Source organism: Rhipicephalus microplus, chromosome X (assembly GCF_043290135.1).
Source record: "Rhipicephalus microplus isolate Deutch F79 chromosome X, USDA_Rmic, whole genome shotgun sequence".
In the NCBI taxonomy this organism is placed as follows: Eukaryota; Metazoa; Arthropoda; class Arachnida; order Ixodida; family Ixodidae; genus Rhipicephalus; species Rhipicephalus microplus.
In genome coordinates this window covers 311,524,241-311,542,097 of record NC_134710.1, presented here as the reverse complement: position 1 = coordinate 311,542,097, position 17,857 = coordinate 311,524,241, and the positions used below count along the sequence as shown (strand labels likewise).

Genomic DNA, 17,857 nt, shown 5'->3' with positions numbered 1-17,857 from the left:
TGAACTCCTCTTAATTATCTGCTCGTACGGGGTCGTCACGTTGAAAAAAAAAAACGGATGCAATCGCAGGGAGTTCTGCACACAAGCAGTAATGAGCAGCAATTGACGCCATTTCCGTTTGTGTACGATTTGTCCGGGCACACCGCTAGAGCTTTGCATTGCCTGCTAGCTGACAATTATAGCACCGATTACAAACGAAAGACGCAATTGCAAGCTTTTTCACGGTCATTATTATTGCTTTCCCAACATATAATTTGCACTCCGAGTGAATTCTGCCCGAGTCAAATTTCGTTGCAACTAGAAAAAAAGTATGGATAAAATTAATATAGAACATGACTAGGATTTAATACTTTTTTGTGGGGCCCCTAAGCACCTTCACGCCCCAATACATAGTACTTGTAAACATGAAACATACATTAGTCTGTCAAACTATGTCCTCGCAGCCTAATAGTATTTATTCAGCTGCTGAAGCTTTAGCTTAACTTGCTTAGTTTTTACTGTTCATATTTATGCTTAAAACAGGCATTCTTAAGGAGGCTGTGTAATGAGTCAACCATTGGTTTATGCGATGATCAGACTTTATATGGCTTGTACTCTGTTTTAATTGATGATGAAATAAATTGATAGTAAGAGTGTTCTTTCAGAGAACCATAAAAGCAGGACGAATTTTAACAATTATTCCCATTTACTGATGGGTATGTATCAAAACATGTATGTATACATAATTCTTGAACATATGTAGCTTTATTTTAAATGTGAAGCATTTCTTAGCGAATTGTCTTTGAGCGTATCTATCTATCCAGCCACCTATGACTTTTAGTTCTCCCGGCCATTTCGATGATGGGATCTATTCGCAACTCAAATTAATATAAGAGGGCGCTGCCGAATTGCAGCATGGCAGATTCACGGAGGTCACAGCGTCCGCTGTGGCTAACACAAATATTGAGTTTTCTGCAGTGTGATTGCAGTTTGCTCTGCTTTGTAGAAGGGGAGCAGGTTATTGATGTGGAGCATCTTATTTTAGTCGGCACCAGTGGTCCCGCAAGCGCGAGCGGCGTTCTTGAAGTGGTCGCGTTGTGTGTGTAATGCACATGGCGCACCGCGTTTCTGCGAAATTTGTTTACATACTTCGGGCGCCACAGCGACTTGTAGACACTGGATACAATGGTCATCTAATAGTCATTTGGCTAGCTTCACATATATGCGGCTGTTGTGCTGGCTTCACATATACAAATTTTGGTATTATGTGACCTGAATGGATGATGCACACAAATGACAAGCACAAATATGGTAATCATGACATGAAAGTCATAAACGGCATAAGTTACCTGCCTACCACTGCTGGTGCTTGTATTGCAAACGTTAGTGGTGCTGTCGTTACGCGACCATAAACTACACACTTGGATCTTATCTAAATACCTGAGTGCACATAACATTTCTGCTTGTGTTTACTGTGTACTACATTCGTGTGCCTCGTGACGTTGTGCTGATTTTAAGGTGACATATCAACCTCCCTCACTTGTGCTTCACATATCGATTCCCTCTGCACGTGGGATCTGCCAATTTTGTATTTCAGTTGGTTATATTTAAGTCTGATGTATTGGTGCTCAGTGAAATAAAAGTAATTTTTGTGGACATTTTGGAAATCTTCAACAAAACTTGATGTTAACATCTTGTTGTCCATCCTTTATATGTTAGGTAAACCAGTTTGGCCGCCGAGATTCGGCAGGATATGCTGGCTATGGAATATCCACATCTCAGCATGCAGAGCCAGCCTTCCAACCTCCAGTTGCACCCACGCCACCGCCACCAGTGGACTCTGTGGCATCCATGTCGCACAGCAAAGGTGGGCCGCCAAGTGCTCAACCACTGTTGCAGCTGCATTTTGTTGAAAGCAAATTGCTGAAGCACTCATATAGTGATAGTGCATGCATAAAGGGATGACAAGTTGAAGCACTAAGTCATTGCAGACTGATAAATTATTGCTTGAGAACCCCATTGTTAATTTTGCAACCATAACTTGATTCGCGATCATGTTGACCTTCAGCCCATTTCATGTCCTCTGTGGGAAGAAGACCCCTTCCTACGAGCGCCGATTCATTTTCCTGCGCTAGCTGATTCTACTACTTCTGTGAACTTATTTTGATTGCTCACCTACCTAACTGCCTCTGATGCATTTTGCATCACTTGGTACACATTTCATTGTTCTCATTGTGCACCACTTGCGAGTCGTGCGTATAAAGTGTCTCACCCTTGTTCATTTTTTTGCTGAATGCCATCTAGAATATGAAATACAGTCGAGCCCACATATAACGGCTCCACTTAAAATGAACGACACCCACGGGACCGTGGAAATATACATTATCCCTATGGCACAAAATCACACTTACAACGAATGTCTCTGAGCCCTGCCCATCAGTTACAGCGGACGGAGTAGGCGCTTCGGCGACTTCCCGGGACACCACTTTGGACAACGGATAAGCCATTGGCAAGGTGCCCATAGATTTCTGTTGTTTAACGCTGACCCTGCCTCGCGATCGTCTAGTTGTTGCTCTCCCCGACTGTTGTTTTGTAATGCACCCCTCCGTCCTTTGTCCCGCATCCCCACCGACTTCAAAAATTAGCGATTCGTTGCGCGTGCATGCTGACTGAGCGTACAGCCGGCGCAGGCTACTCTCCCAAGCAAGCTACCCGAACTACCCTCTCTCACAGCTCCTTCGCCAGACTCCACCACACCACTCAACCCCTTTTTTAACCCTCTTTCTCTTCAAGAATCTATCTCCGCAACGCTGCTGCATCCGTTTTTTTTTTCTGGCTAAAAACGAGCTCAGAGAATCGACTACTTGCGTGATTGCTTGTCTTATTACATGTGCGCTACATGCGCCATGTGTGCGCTTCTTTCTCACTAGCTGTTAGTGTTCAGGTGTTCTGTGGTGGCGTGCGGTCATGATGGTGGACGGTGGCATGAAGCGAAAAGCGTTGGACATTTCTACCAAGCGAGTAATTTTAACAGAGCTCTCTCAAGGTGTGAAAAACTGCGTGTTGGTTAAAAATTACGGCATGAGCAAGTCAACCATATCGACGATCCTGAAAAACAAGGAAAAGATCAGCAGTGGCGATGCCAACACGACTGAGAGAAAGCACTTGCGGAGGGATACCTACGCGGACTTGAAGGATGCGCTGCTGAAATGGTTCGTCGTCGCGCGAGCTCGGAACATTCCGGTAAGCGGTTCTATGAGGCTGGCCAAAGCGAAAGACTTTGCATTCCTTTTGGACTTTCCAGACTTGTGTCCCGGAAATGGCTGGCTACGTCGGTTTAAAGTGCGCCATGGCATTGTGTTCAAATCGATAGTTGGTGAGGTGGCCTTGGCAAGGGACCAAGACGTTGCCTCGTGGCTGGAAGCAAATCGAGGCACCATTTCCAGCTATGCAAAGCGAGACGTTTATAACGCAGATGAAACTGCGCTACTTTATCAGAGGCTTCTGGAAAAAACTCGCGCCATGACAGGCGACACGTACGCTGGCGGCAAACATAGCAAAGTGCGCGTCACAGCACTTTTGTGCACTAATGTATATGGCAGTGACCGGGGCATGCCCTTTGTAATCGGCAAATCGAAGAAGCAGCGTTGCTTTCGGGATTATGTGCCTGTTGCTCATAGCTGTTGACTGTCCGGCATCCAACCTGCCGCTTTGGGTGACCTTGTACTGGAGATGCTGAAGGCTTCGTGGACTGAAATGACAGCTACATCTATGCAAAACTGTTTCCGCAAGGCCGGCTTTGTTGATGCCGAACCCGATGCCGAGCCTGAAGCCCTCGAAGAGGACCGATGTGCCGATTTGTGGCAGCGCGTCGTCGACTCCCACTTGGGAGAGCGGGACATCCGGTGGGATGACTTCATTACAGCCGATAATGATGCCGACACTTCGGAGCCATGCATAGATGAGGGCACAGTGAATGAAATGCGTGGCAAGAGCGATGCAGAAGAACCAGATGACGAAACTTTGAAGCTAGCGACCACGAGCGTGCTTGTAGCGATTGGCTACATAGATAGCTTCAGGGAACTTGCATATGCCAAGGGCCTCGGCGAAGAACGCGCTGCCGCCTTAAATAAACTTCAGACGGTACTTATCACATCTGCGCTGTCGAAACAGATGTGCATTACAAACTTTTTCGCAAAAAAAAAAATTAATTTTTGGTTTTCACTTGCAACTTTTTAAAAGCTGTGTTTCATTTACAACGAACTTCGGGATATAACGAATTGATGCCGCGTCACACTTAGGAAACATTCGTTATAAGTGGGCTCGAGTGTACTCATGTTAGTTCTCTGATCTATTCTATTGTCTTCAGAATGCGAATGAGAATTTATTATTAATGAAAGTTGGTAAATTTACAAGCAGTTACAAGCACTGGTAAAGTTATAGAAGGAGGTTTCATAGTCGAGAGACTGCATCAGGACCTCCTGTACAAAGACTAATAGGGTAGCAAAAGACTTAAAAGCGACAGTAGCAAAAGATCAGCAAGTGAAAAACATGATAAAAGCAGAACAATAAACGAGTGATTACAATAAATAGCATGGTTTTAACGTAACGCTGAAAAGTTGTAAAATAAAAATTAATAAAAAAGCAAGCATAGAACAGTTTGAAAACCTTATGATGCACTGATTAAAGCATACAAAAAATCATATAAGCAACATTACTTCTGGTTAGTCAGTGTGAAGTAGGTACATTTTTTGCTCTTTCTTGAAGTTTTGTAATGATCTTGTTTTCATGATGAGTAGAAGAGTGTTTCATAATAAAAATGAAGTGAATGTAACGCTTTGCTTACCATAATTAGTACACATTTTGGTTAAAAGAAAATAACTGTTCAATGCAAATCTAGTACAGTTAAATCTGGATATGACGAAATTGACAGATTCCCGAAAAAATCCATTATAAAGAGGATTTTGTTGTATACAGGTTTGGTATGGAAATTGAAAAAGTAGATGAACAAATCAAACAAAAGGGGAGCTGAAGGCAGAGCTCGTCCAAAACATTTATTTAGTGGTAAAAACTGCGTTAATATTGCAATAACAATTATATGGACACTCTCAATGGTTTTATGTGGTCGCCGCCATGTTCAATAACAATTCCAAATTGATAAAGCATCGTAACTTTTACGAACAAGTAAAAGCGAGTGAGCCCTGCTGAAGCAGAGATCAAATGAGTTGGCCCATTCTGTATTGCCTGGAGGGCACGTATGATAACACCCTCCCGCGTGTTAGACCTGCAGTCAAATGCTGAAACAGAAAAAAAAACAAAAAACACCTGAGTTAATTTCCAACTCCTCGGCTAGCTTCTGCACTAGTTAAGGAGGGAAGGTGTTGAGGTTCAGAATGGATGCCCCTCGATGACTCGAGTGTTCGGTGGCAGCGGGAAGGAAGAGCCGTAGTTTGGTGAAGAGATGCTTTATTGCAGCAGTCCAAACACCCCCTTTTGAACTTTATTGCAGCAGTCCAAACACCCACATCCAGACACCCCCTTTTGAACCTTCGGTCAAACAAGGGGCCTCCACACAAGCCTCAATGTGAGCACACAATGTGTGCTCGCATTTTCACAACCAATTGCAAGAACACTTTCATGATGGACACGGCATTGGAAACAAGCACGTCGCCATATACAACACGCGAAAGGATAGGTTCTCAGCTTGTTCCACTCTCTCCCATGCCAGGCCGTGTATCGGTTGACCTGGGTCGGTAGCCGTTCTCATGCTCGAGTTTTGTCAGCTCTCTCATTAAATGGCGCTGCGTAGAAGCCCACTTAAGCGTGGTGAGTACACCGTCAGGCGCCCTATGCACTGACCAGGAATGCGTGTGACAGTGAGGCACCTCGCCATCCAAACAACACTCGGTAATGACATGTAGCGGAGGAGGACAAGCTCGTCTGTGTGCCGCAACTATGTCTCAGTTGGCCCAGTGGTCGTGTCCGTGCGGAATTCTCAACGACACACTTGCATGCCAAACAATGACTTAAGACCAGACGATTGTGCTTGGCCTGGTTCTTGTGAAATGCGCTTCTTAGTAAGCTTTCCCTTTTTACCTCAAATTGGTATGACTTTGACGACTGTGCCCTTGAACCGTGTGAACGACGGAATCTCCTTGTTCCGATGCCCGGGTCTTCTGCGTTGGCCTTCGCGGAACTGATCAGCATCATTAGATGACGGGTAAGGAACTTGCTCCGTACTCTGCATCAGTCGCATTAGTTGCGCTAGACATGGATGTCTCATACTAACTACCTGTCTTGAACGAGAATGAAAAAAGGCGCGGGGGGGGGGGGGGGGGGGTCGTACGAGTAGCAACAGTGCACTTTGACTTAATTAAAGGGACACTGAAGAGGTTTTACATTCGTGAATTTACTGCAAACTTGGTATCCGTGACCTCTTACAACATGTCTACAGAGGTTTTTTTCGCAAGGTTCGATCAAACAACGGCGCTATAAACGAACAAACTTTGAACGCGAGAACGCCCCCTTGGTATGCCTGTGCACAGGGGTAGAGCACAAGATAGACATGTGGGAAGGTGACTTCACCTTCAGGGTCGAGCCACTGCCCGGCGGGCAACTTCGCGCCAAGGCCGCCTTTGTCGCTCAGTCAGCTCAGCTTGTTTACTTTGGGGTTGTGCATTGTTTCTGCTGCCATCTGCTGCCTGGCGAAGCAACACTTCTGCCATTTCGTAGGGATTTATTGCCATTGCCCAGTTTTCTTCTTCTGATTGATCGATTGATTGATTGATATGTGGTGTTTAACATCCCAAAACCACCATATGATTATGAGAGATGCTGTAGTGGAGGGCTCTAGAAATTTCGACCACCTTGGGTTCTTTAACGTGCACCCAAATCTGAGCACACGAGCCTACAACATTTCCGCCTCCTTCGGAAATGCAGCCGCCGCAGCCGGGATTTGATCCTGCGACCTGCGGGTCAGCAGCCGAGTAGCTTAGCCACTAGACTACCGTGGCGGGGCATTCTCTTCTTCTGGTTAGAGACTTTCACCATCTGACATTCTCTGGTTGTGTTTGTGCAAGGTTGAAGTAGACTCGCGAGGCCGAGTTACAGCGCGGCATATAACTGCCGCGGCTCTTACGGTTGCGATGAGGTCACATTTCACAAGTTTCCTCAGGATCACGAGATGGCTGCGAAATGGGCCGCTGTAGTTAATAAAAGAAAATACTTCAAACGTACGAGATGAAGCGCGCTGTGGCGGTCGTGAATCCGTCGAATTTTGAGGCAGCAGCAATGCTCCACCTCTTTGACCATTTGCACGCAGTGCGTGCATGAGCACATGTGGCAAACGCACGTGTACAATGATATCAGTACGCATACAGTGAAATCTCAGTATAACGAATTTCAGGGGGCCGCGGCAATTCGTTTGTTATTTGGAAGGTCGTTATAGTAAAAGCCTTAAAATTAACCATTAATACTTCTTTTCCACCGACCAAAATGACTTGCCTTTAAAACGGTGGGTCCTTGAACTCGTTTTTCGCAAGAAAAAACAAGTGCAAAGTGAACACTAAAAAATGCATGTTTACTTAAAAAAGTCTGATTTTTTTTTTTACGCGTGCAGCACGAACTTTGCAGAACGAAGGCCTCCAGCTCATCCACTTTCTCGCTTGGCGGAAACTGCTTCTGCTTTTTCGTCGCAAGCAGAGGTGAACTCATTGTAGTAGCACCGCAGCACGAATGCTGACATGCTTTGCGGGAGCGATAAGTAATCACTGAAAAGAGATGAACACGACTGACAAGGCCTCCTGGAGCACATGTAGAAGTGACAAAGATAAGGAAAACCCGAAGCGTATGGCTGTCATCGCCTCTTCCGCGAGGAAAATGCGAGGAAAAAACATTTCCTCGGATTTTGTTTTCTGTTCCCTCGCTGTCTCAGGTTTTCCGCGCCCATGCTTTCTGCTCTGCAACTCCCACTCTGCCTCGCCGACCTTGCCCTCCTGTGTGGCCCTCGCCCTTTGCCTTGGCGCATGTAAACCTACAGCTGCGGCGTTTCAATAAAAAGAAAAAAAAGTTGTCCTTTCGTTTTTTTTCTCTCCACACCATCGTGCGTGTTCCGAGAAGCAAGGCGTCCCTTCGCTAAGTCGTCTGCTTGCGTACCGTTTCAGTGGTTGCTACAGATTTCAGAACGAGTTCGTTCTACTGAGGTGTTCTTAATATAATGCGGAACTAAATTAGCACTCGTTATTCTGAAAAGTTCGGTATTTCAAAGTACGTAGTAGTGAAATAATTTTATATTGAAACTATTAGCAGTAGGCACGGGATTTTTAAATGGTTTGTTAATCTGAAAAGTTCGTTGATGTGGTGTTCGTTCTACCGAGATTTCACTGTACTTATCGGAATCGGCTATTCTACACGACAGTCGCATGCTTCTATGCAGCTAATATGTCGCTTGCATTTTAACACATCATCACTGTATTGCTGGGCAGAATTCACGTGCACCTTGTGCGCTGCGAAGTACGATACTGACTGCATTAACAACGCTGCACTCTGACCTGTGAAATTGACGAACAGCTGATGTGTGTGTATGCTGCCTGCGCCTAGCACGGGCCGTGCCAATACCCGGCTAAAAGAGAGTGCTGATACTGCTGTTTCTTATTGAATTTGATATCCACTGATCAGCGCATCATTATATACAGTGAAATTAAGCACTGGCATGCATCTTATATGTGCCAGTTTATGGCACATATAAGAAATGCGAAAGGTGCATGCTTGTACAAATATGAGTAAATCCATGACAAAATTTTTAAATTGTCCGCTGCGAAAATTCGTTATATCAAAGGTGTCTCACGCTGCTACATTTTTACATAGAGGTCACAAATACATGTTTCTATGGAGTAACGGGGGGAGGGGGGGACGACAGAAAAAAGTTCGTTATATCGAGCAATTCGTTATGTGGAGGTTTGTTATAGGAAGATGTAACTGTAGTTCTTTAAATCCTAAGATTAGCAGACAGAAAAATGGCCAGCAGAAGTTTGTTATGAGCCTGTAGAAAAAAGTACCTAGGTTGTATTTAGTCGACTCAAAAATGGTAAGGTTGTTATTTTCGCATAGTAGAAATTTGGAACTGGGAAAGCATGACCTGGATGGGATTATTCTAATAGCATGGTTCTAAATGATCTACAGAGATGAAATATGAGTGTTGTTGGTACTTCCCCAGCATATATAGTGATAAGAAAAATGATAGTGAATGAAATAGTGATACAGAGATAGTAATGTGGTCCGTAAAAAGTAATGGTGTGTGTTAATTAGATGTGTATACCGTACACTATTTTTTTTTTTTAAGTCAGCAATGTGATATTGAAATTTTAAATTATCAAGAACGCTAACAAAGGAAGAACATCAGCTAGGAGAAAGGGTGCGGGGTACAAAAGTGACATGAGGTATTGATAATAAGTTTTGCTGATGAGAAGTGAATACAACGAATTTGGTTTTAGTAGCATCAATAGACAATATAATGATATTATACCACTTTAAAGTATTTTCTAAACTAACATTCAACGTATTAACGAGATATGAGATATATATCTTTATGAGAGGTTAATATCCAGTCTTCTAATATTAGTGCCATTATCTTTTTTATCCGTTGCACACTGTACAGTTTTTAAGAGACAGTGAACTAAGTTTTTGCCGCCAAGGCAGCTTATGGCAACCCTTCGAGCTATGGTAATCGTAACCCTTCATGGTTGGCCAGAAATTTGTCCAAGAGCAAAAAAATTAGGTGTGATGGGAATGTTTGGACAACCACTGCTTTATTGCTTCCATGATCTGAGAGGGTTGACATGCATGCAGGAGCTCCCACTTCCAAGCAGTAGGTTTCTGTGCAGTCGCCAAAATGCTGTTGTCTACGGGCTGTTAAGCTGACTGAATGGCATTGCTGATGTAATATTTCGCAGAAACAGAGAGAGTGCCTCCAAAACCATGGGGCAGAGCAAAGCAATCTATTGTGCAAGTTCATAGGCTCCCTGCATGATGCAGCAAAATAGTATTTAGCTTTTGTGTTTATGACTGCACTGTCTGTACTTCCTTGCCATGTCTAAATGTCTTACGATACCATCCCAAAAATATACGCTCATACACATGTGGATGGCTATCAAGTATGTTGAAAAGCAGTAGCTTTGGACATTTCGCAGAGTGGTCGGTAACTATTGCTTTTTTTGCCTGTTTGACCAGCCAGAAAACTTTCCTTGTCACTCACAAATTCGCATGGAGGCTTCCTGGGGAGTCAATTCGTTTAGTGAAGGTCATGAATGCTTCAGGCTGGTGCTCCACTTTTCAGTATGAAGATGCGAAACTTCACTAGTAGTCACTTGGAGGACACCCGCACCATGAGAACGCGGCATGGGCTCGCCGTACCTACAATAGATTTCTTGTACCATTTCGAATTAACAGCTTCAGTGTAATCTGAAAATATGTGTCACCTTTATGCCTGTATCTCGTTGTTCACCATATGTGCATAATATTTTGCAGGTGCACGGTCTCGATACCCAAGTGTACATGACCCATGTGTTTACAATGAACAGCAGCCAGGGTATGGACAGAGCTACTATCAACCACAAGTGCAAATTCCCTACCCTTCTCCACCGACACAAAACTATGTGCCGCAGTCGTACTCTCAGTCAATGCCTGCGTACTACCCTCAGGACCAGGGGTAAGCCCATTTACACAGTGTGCTTTGATTATTAGATTTTACTTTATTCGGCTTACTTCACAAAATAAGTACACAATGAAATGTGCATTTATTGATATCGAGGATCATGAAAAAAAGCTGTATTGTAGCAATTTGGCTAGCCTTGCCATCTTATGATAACGAACGCAGCACCAAAACATGTCTTTCCTTCGGCAGCTTACAGACCTGATGGTGTGATATTGGCAAAGCAGTTTATTACTTTCTAAATTTTATAGGCACTTCAAGGTCCCGTACTGTTGCACTTGGCTCCCTCATCGAGCACCCCGCCACAGTGGTCTAGTGGCTAAAGGTACTCAGCTGCTGACCCGCAGGTCGCGGGATCGAATCCCGGCTGCGGCGGCTGCATTTCCAATGGGGGCGGAAATGTTGCAGGCTCGTGTGCTCAGATTTGGGTGCACGTTAAAGAACCCCAGGTAGTCGAAATTTCCCAAGCCTTCCACTACGATGTCTATCATCATGTGGTGGTTTCGGGACGTTAAACCCCGGATACCTACCTCCCTCATCGAGCACTACTCTGCACTTTAGAGTACAGCTGGTGACGTGGGTGGTTTTATTATCTTATCACTCACATTGTGCAATTGTAACAAATATAGTCGATTCTTTTTAATACGAAGTTCACTGGAACTGCAAAAAACTTCTAATGAGACAAACTTCCGATTAAGCAAAATGCTCAAGAAACTGCACTTTTATTGCTTCAAATCTGACAGTTCTTTAAGAAAATAGTCTGTCATCCTATTTTGCCCAACCTTTCTGCGGCTAGCAAGTTTTACAAGCACTAGACACGTCGAAGTGCTTCTTCAGCATTGTCTTCAAGAAAACATAAAAATCGCAGCGCAAGAGCAAAACCTGCAGCAACATTGGTAGTCCTCGATGGCGGTTCGTTTCTATGTCGTCGTCCACTAGCCGAACTATCTGCACAATTCTTCTTTTCATTAGTGGATCACATATATCAACGTTGCTGTCCATGGCAACGAATTTTTCAAAATGGACGTCGCTAAGAGCAGCCGCCAAACTACCGTTTTTGAGTTCACCTTTTTGCACTTGATGAACTACGAGAGCGAGTTAGGCTTAACGCCGTACTTTTGTGCGATGTTTCGCTTGGTGGTGCCGCTCTGGTCAACTTGAAATTTCAAGACTTTCGTTACCAGTTCAAGCATTCGGTAGGGGCCGTGAGTTGCCATCATCAAACGTCGCCACCACAACACTCAAAATCAGCTGTGGAAACGTCACTCAAAATCAGCTGTGAAAACGTATGCAGAATCGACCCACAGTGCGTCGGCGGACTAGTTGGTTTATCATGCTATGTTTGAACAGTGCAACTGAACGCGGACGGAGCAGAACATGCACACACACAGCACTGTGTGTGTGCTTGAGCGTTCTACTTCATTCGCGTCCAGTTGCGCTCTATCAACTTCAGCCAGACTTCAACCCAGCGTGCGACTTGACACATCGCAATGAAAGACCTAGTTAGCCGATGCTGTCAATGTGATGCCTCAGCATTGACTAAACAAGATGGCCGCTTCATGAACCATGGCGCTGCGGGCAGTGGCGATGACCACAATACGACGGTCTGACAGCTTTCTCGAGGTTTACTGTTTCTGTAATAACATTTTGGTGCTACATTTACTGGTGCCTAATATTTTCTTCTCTTTTATGCTTCTGTCTTCCAGATTTGGAGACCAAAATTCTACCTATACATTGGCAAACTCAGTGGCTCCACAGTATGCAAATGTTTATGGTGCGTCAGCAGGTAAGCTCATCACAAACAATGAAGCATTCCCTGACACGTTCTTTGTCATGGAACTGAACATAGAAATATACGTCGTATTGAGAGATAATTACAAAATGTAGTGCCTAAATACAGTCTAATCTCAATAATTCGAACACACTTAATTCGAACTTCCGCTTGATTCGAACTCATAATGAGGTCCCATCTAAGCTATGTGTATCCCAAAGGGCGAAAATGCCCGGTAATTCGAACGTGCAAGCACTTGCGACGGTTAATGCGAACATACCGCGCTCCGATAATGCTCTCAGCACCCCACCCAATCCCGCGGCAGCACTTTTGACAACTCAATGCTGCACTCGAAGGAAAGGAAAAGGAAAGAAAAAGCTGTGGTGGAATGTTTGCACTCTCAAATGCCGATCTGCAACTTGCCTGTGCCACGCTTCTCCCTTTTCTGCCCGTGTCACGTAAAGACCCTTCTTCTTGCAATGCCGCGCGATAAGAGAGAGAGGGGAACAAAAAGAGGGAACTTTCGTGGAAAGTGGCTCTCTCACGCGTCGGCGCCATGCTTCTTCTTTCCCGTCTCTGCCACGTAACCCTTTTCCTTTCAACGACACGCGTAAACGCAAAGAGAGCAAGAAAAAAAAAAAAGAGAAAGATGCTGCCATGGAGTATTGGTTTTCTCTCAACTGCCGATATCCTTCTCTCCGCGTGAGACATTCCTACTTTCTCGTCATGTGCTTGTAACGCTCCAGCTTTGGCACAGAGGGTAGTAGCGAAGATGCAGTCGTTGTTGTCGTCCTCTTTAGAGAATGTCGGCGCTGGACATTGCCGCGCACAACTTCTCTTGCCAGGAGAATGCTGAAGCCGAAGTAGACATGCTTTGCAAGCTGCTTGCGAAATTGACTCGCTGCAAGGCAAATGTGTGCAGACGCGCATCTCTGATTACTTCAAATAATGACGGATGTCCTGCGATTTGTGAATAAATGCAAGTCTTCTGAAACTTCCCCCTTGTGTGTTAGCTCAATGCACATGCATCACTGCATGGAGAGCCCTCCGTTTACTTAGCTTTCATTTATTTGAACTTCTTTTAATTCGAACAAATTTTCGGGCCCCTTCGAGTTCACCGTGATTGTAATATGTTTCCAGCTTGAAGGGCCCTTGAAACCAAAATCGAAACTTTGAGATGCTTGCGTTGCTTGATTGTCCTGTAGACATAGGCATTTCTGACCTGTTAACATTGTCTTAAGATATCTTAATTTGGTTTCAAAGTAAGAGTGAGTGCTCATACGAGTTGGCAGCTCCTCACTACATCGCTGCTAGTACGATGTAGACGGAGGCCTCGTGAGACTTTTCACAAGAAGAGCAAATGTCAAAATCTCGGAAATTTCACGGTGCACACAATACTACAACTGGCACTCAATCAGGGCTATTGTTCCTCGCCCCTCTCACTCTGTTGTCACAGGGTAGGTTCGGCTGCTCATGCCAGGAATGCTCTTCTTTTTTTTTTTTTGAAAGAACATGCTCTTAACAGGATAATCTCTCAATACTCAGTGCCCCGATTTGAAAAAACTGCGCTCTCGCCATGCTGATTTTTTACCATTTTAGGTGGACATTTCGAAGTGAGGCTAAATTGGTCTAAATTAGCAAAGCTAGCATTATTTACATGACATGTTAGAGCATTTACAATTCAATTTCAGCAGAAGGCTCAGCAGAAGGCTACTAATTACAGTAAAAAAGTCTCAAGCGAAAATTTGGCTTTCAGGGTTCCTCAAGTACCACGTCCTACGGGTACTATGTAAAATTATCCTAAAACTGATATAGGAGCACCTAAACAATATGAAAATTGAATGTGCTAATAATTTTTAAGCTCCAATTCTATCAAAACTAGCCAGCTTTATTGCTACTGAGTGAAGCATTTTTTTAATTGATATCTATCATAGTCACTCTGGCTGCAATTTAACTCTATGAATAAACAAATATGTTATCATCCTTGCAATCATTGGAGAGTTTTCATGTCTTGTATAAAGTTGCATTTATCAAATGACTCCATCGATTGCAAACGCAGTGGACCAGCTAGACTAATCACAATTCTAGTTCGGGGTGTTATGCGTGCACTTCAGGATGGTAATTAAAATATTATGAAATAAGTTTGTTAATTTGTTTAACTTAGTTAGTTTGTTAGTTCGTAATATAGTTTAACTTAGAATTTGTTTAGTGTTACTCGTTTCACTTACTGTGGTGATTTTGCAAAGATGACAGGTGTCTGTGTTATAGTAGTACAGTATAATTTTATGCTCAGTAATTTTAAAAAATTCGATGATGCAAATGCATTCTTTGGTTCTGGCAAGCATAGGTATTGTTTAATTTCGTCAAACTCTCATTAATTCAGTCATATTTGGTCTCCGCCCAGTTCATTCAGAACATTTCTCAGATTGCACCCTACACAAAGTGCCGCAAATGTGCGAAGCAAAAAAGTGAAAATGGTGTTCACGGACAACAGCAACTAGAAAGCGCAGCCTGCAATGCGCATTGCTATCAGTGTGGACCGTGCGGTGATGATGGTAATGACGTTTCTGGTTAATTTTTGGTTAGCAGGTTCAGGTTAAAATTAAAAGGTCTCGCCGCATTCACATTGTGAATAATATTGCTAGAGGTGGAAACTGTGGCTTTTAAACTGCTCATATGCAAAGAAAATACAGGAGAAGGGGGGCCCCTTTACGAAAACAATGCTTTTTTGCTCATTTACTACATTTAGTACATTTACATTTACTACAAGAAAATGAATTTATTTACTTAATAGACATTTGATTTTTCTTGATTCTTTGAATAATTGGGAATTTGGTAAAATTGGACATTTTTTCCAGTCCTGTAGAACCTGAGTTCACGAGCTTTTAGCGTACCGTAATTACTTGAATCTAACGCGCACCTTTTTTCTGGTTAAGCGAGTTCATAAATCGCATGCGCGTTAGAATGGAGTACGAAAAAAAAAATGAATAAGGCCATTCTATTGCCATCGGCACTTCCAAAATGGCCGCCCCCTACGTGCGTCAGCATAGCGCGTCGGCCATTTCTGCCTATGTGTTTCCCATGTGCGGCACTTCGTACGTGTGCTGAGGAGTTCGTCATCTTGTAGTACATTAGCATCGACGGCTTGCTAGGGCCGACTCCAAAAACTCAACGAGTGTTCCACAATGCTGCTTTTAAAAGAAAAGTCATCGCATGTGCCGAAACGGACAGAAATCGGGTCGCATCGCGGTCGTTCGGAGTTCCCGAAACGTGCGTGCGGGACTGGCGGAAACAAAAGCAGAATATTGTCGACAGCAAAGATTCACGCAAAAGCTTCAGTGGACCACAGCAGGGTCGGTTTCCACAAATTGAAGAGCTGCTCGGCGAGTATGTGATTAAGCAGTGAGCGGCACAGCGGCCCGTGACGACAGAAGTGCTCCAAGTGCAGGCTATGCAGTTAGCCTTAGAAAAAAGGCTAATGCAGAGCCAGTTTAAAGCGAGCAGGTGCTGGCTAATTAACTTTATGAAGAGGAAAGGCTTTTCCCTCCGAAGGCGAACGGGCATATGCCGGAAGTTGCTGGAGGAGTACGAAGAGAAGCGTCGGTCTTCAGAGGTTCCTCCTAAACTTGCGGCACAACAACGGCTACCTGCTTGGGCAAATCGGGAATGCCGATCAGACGCCTCTTTACTTCGACATGCCTGGCACCACAACCGTCAAGGAGAAGGGGGCGAAGTAAGTTCGTGTGCTGACATCGGGCCACGGTAAAACTAGAGTGACAGCAATGCTCCGTTGCACGTCAGATAGGCACAAGCTTCCCCCGTACCTCATATTTAAACGGAAGACGCTCTCAAAAGGAGTCATTTTCCCGAGTGGTGTGATCAAGCGGGCCAACGAGAAAAATGGGTGCGCGTTGCAATCGATGTCTTAGTTTTTTTTTTTTTTTGTCGTGGAAACCGGGCGCGCGTTACAATCGAGGGCGCGGTAGAATCGAGTAATTACGGTATTATAAAACTGTATTGTATAAAAAAGCCATGTACGTATATCAATTCGTATCATGTTTCCAGTGTTTGCCGTAACTGGCCCTTCTGCCAAGATTCTCTCTAATAATCATCATTGGCCTCAGTGATTTGAGTGGCACTGGCTTTTCAATTGATCAATTGTAACTGTATCTATCAGTGGCCATTTAACTGTAGCTACCTGTGGCGATTTGATTGGCTCATCGTTGTCGCACATGCTTTTTGTGGACTTTTCCTTTCTTTTCTTGGTGCAGCCTCTTCAAATGCATCCATCCAGTCTTGCGAGCTGCCGCCATCAGCTGCAGCATCTAGTGCAGCTCCTTCATCATCTTCCAGTTTGCCGGACAAACAGTCCAAGTCAAGCTGGAATGACCCTCCTCATGTGAAGCAGTCTGCCAAGGTAGGACATAAACCAGCATTCCTTGGGAACTAGTATACAAATGAAAGATTTACCATATTGTATACAGTCGATCCCGGATATATCTAACTTGGATATATAGTTTTATTGGCTATATAGAACAATTGAGGAACCCCCTTGAAATTCCCATGCAAAAGTATGGGACTGGTGCACCCATATATTGAACTTCCACACAGTGGGACATCCGCTATATGGAATACTGCGCTGCACTGAAACCCAGAAAATGCGTTTTCCTAGCAAATATTGATCAATTTTTGGCAACGCTCTTAAAAGTTCTTGATCCCTTTTCTTCAGCAGGTGACGAAAAGGCAGTGTTATTCTATTGCACTGATCTGGATTGTTGCGCCGCGCTTGCAAGTGCACCGGTATATTTGATGCACAATCTGCAGGTCTTTACGCTTGGACATAGTGTTTTTCAAAAATACTGATTGCCGAGGATACCAAAATGAAAATGTGAAGTGACTCGGTGATATTGCTGCAATGTTCGCATTCCCTTGTTTGTTGATGCAGAATGGCACCTGTGCCTGAAATTGATGACCTTCGATATGTGCAACCTCATGACAAATTTTAGCGTTCGTCGTTCTATAAATCAAGTCTCGGAGGCTATGCTTTTCTAGCTTTTCGCACCAAAGCAGCTGAAATCAGCGACTGCCAGCTTGTTACAAAGTCGCAAGTGACATCGATATCACCAACATGTCGGCGGTGGGATTAATGGGAACTCAGCGTTGTCTTATGCGTCTTGTGGACTTGTGTACTTCTCGCCTCGTTCCTGATAAATCTTCATTTAAGAGTTGAACGCAACGTTGATTTCTGCGTAGCGATAAAAATTATAGCGCTAAAAACTGGTGCTTAAAGGGACCTCAAGTAAAGCATCGTCGCAACATTTTCTTGCGGGCCAGGTGACGAGTTTGGGTGCGTCATGACTGCTGATGACGACGTATTGTGCCTTAGTGAGTTCTGCAAC

The 17,857-nt window shown here is 44.1% G+C and overlaps 1 protein-coding gene across 3 annotated transcripts in view; it reads left to right on the top strand.

The window, feature by feature from the left end:
• Sec31 (COPII coat complex component secretory 31) overlaps nt 1–17,857 on the top strand; it is a 170,543-nt gene that overhangs the window by 118,925 nt on the left and 33,761 nt on the right. For all 3 annotated transcript variants that reach the window (XM_075879503.1, XM_075879502.1, XM_075879501.1), the window contains 4 exons: nt 1,699–1,846; nt 10,504–10,684; nt 12,394–12,473; nt 16,730–16,875. In XM_075879503.1, coding sequence (XP_075735618.1) covers nt 1,699–1,846; nt 10,504–10,684; nt 12,394–12,473; nt 16,730–16,875 — 555 coding nt within the window. The remainder of the gene's footprint in view (nt 1–1,698; nt 1,847–10,503; nt 10,685–12,393; nt 12,474–16,729; nt 16,876–17,857) is intronic.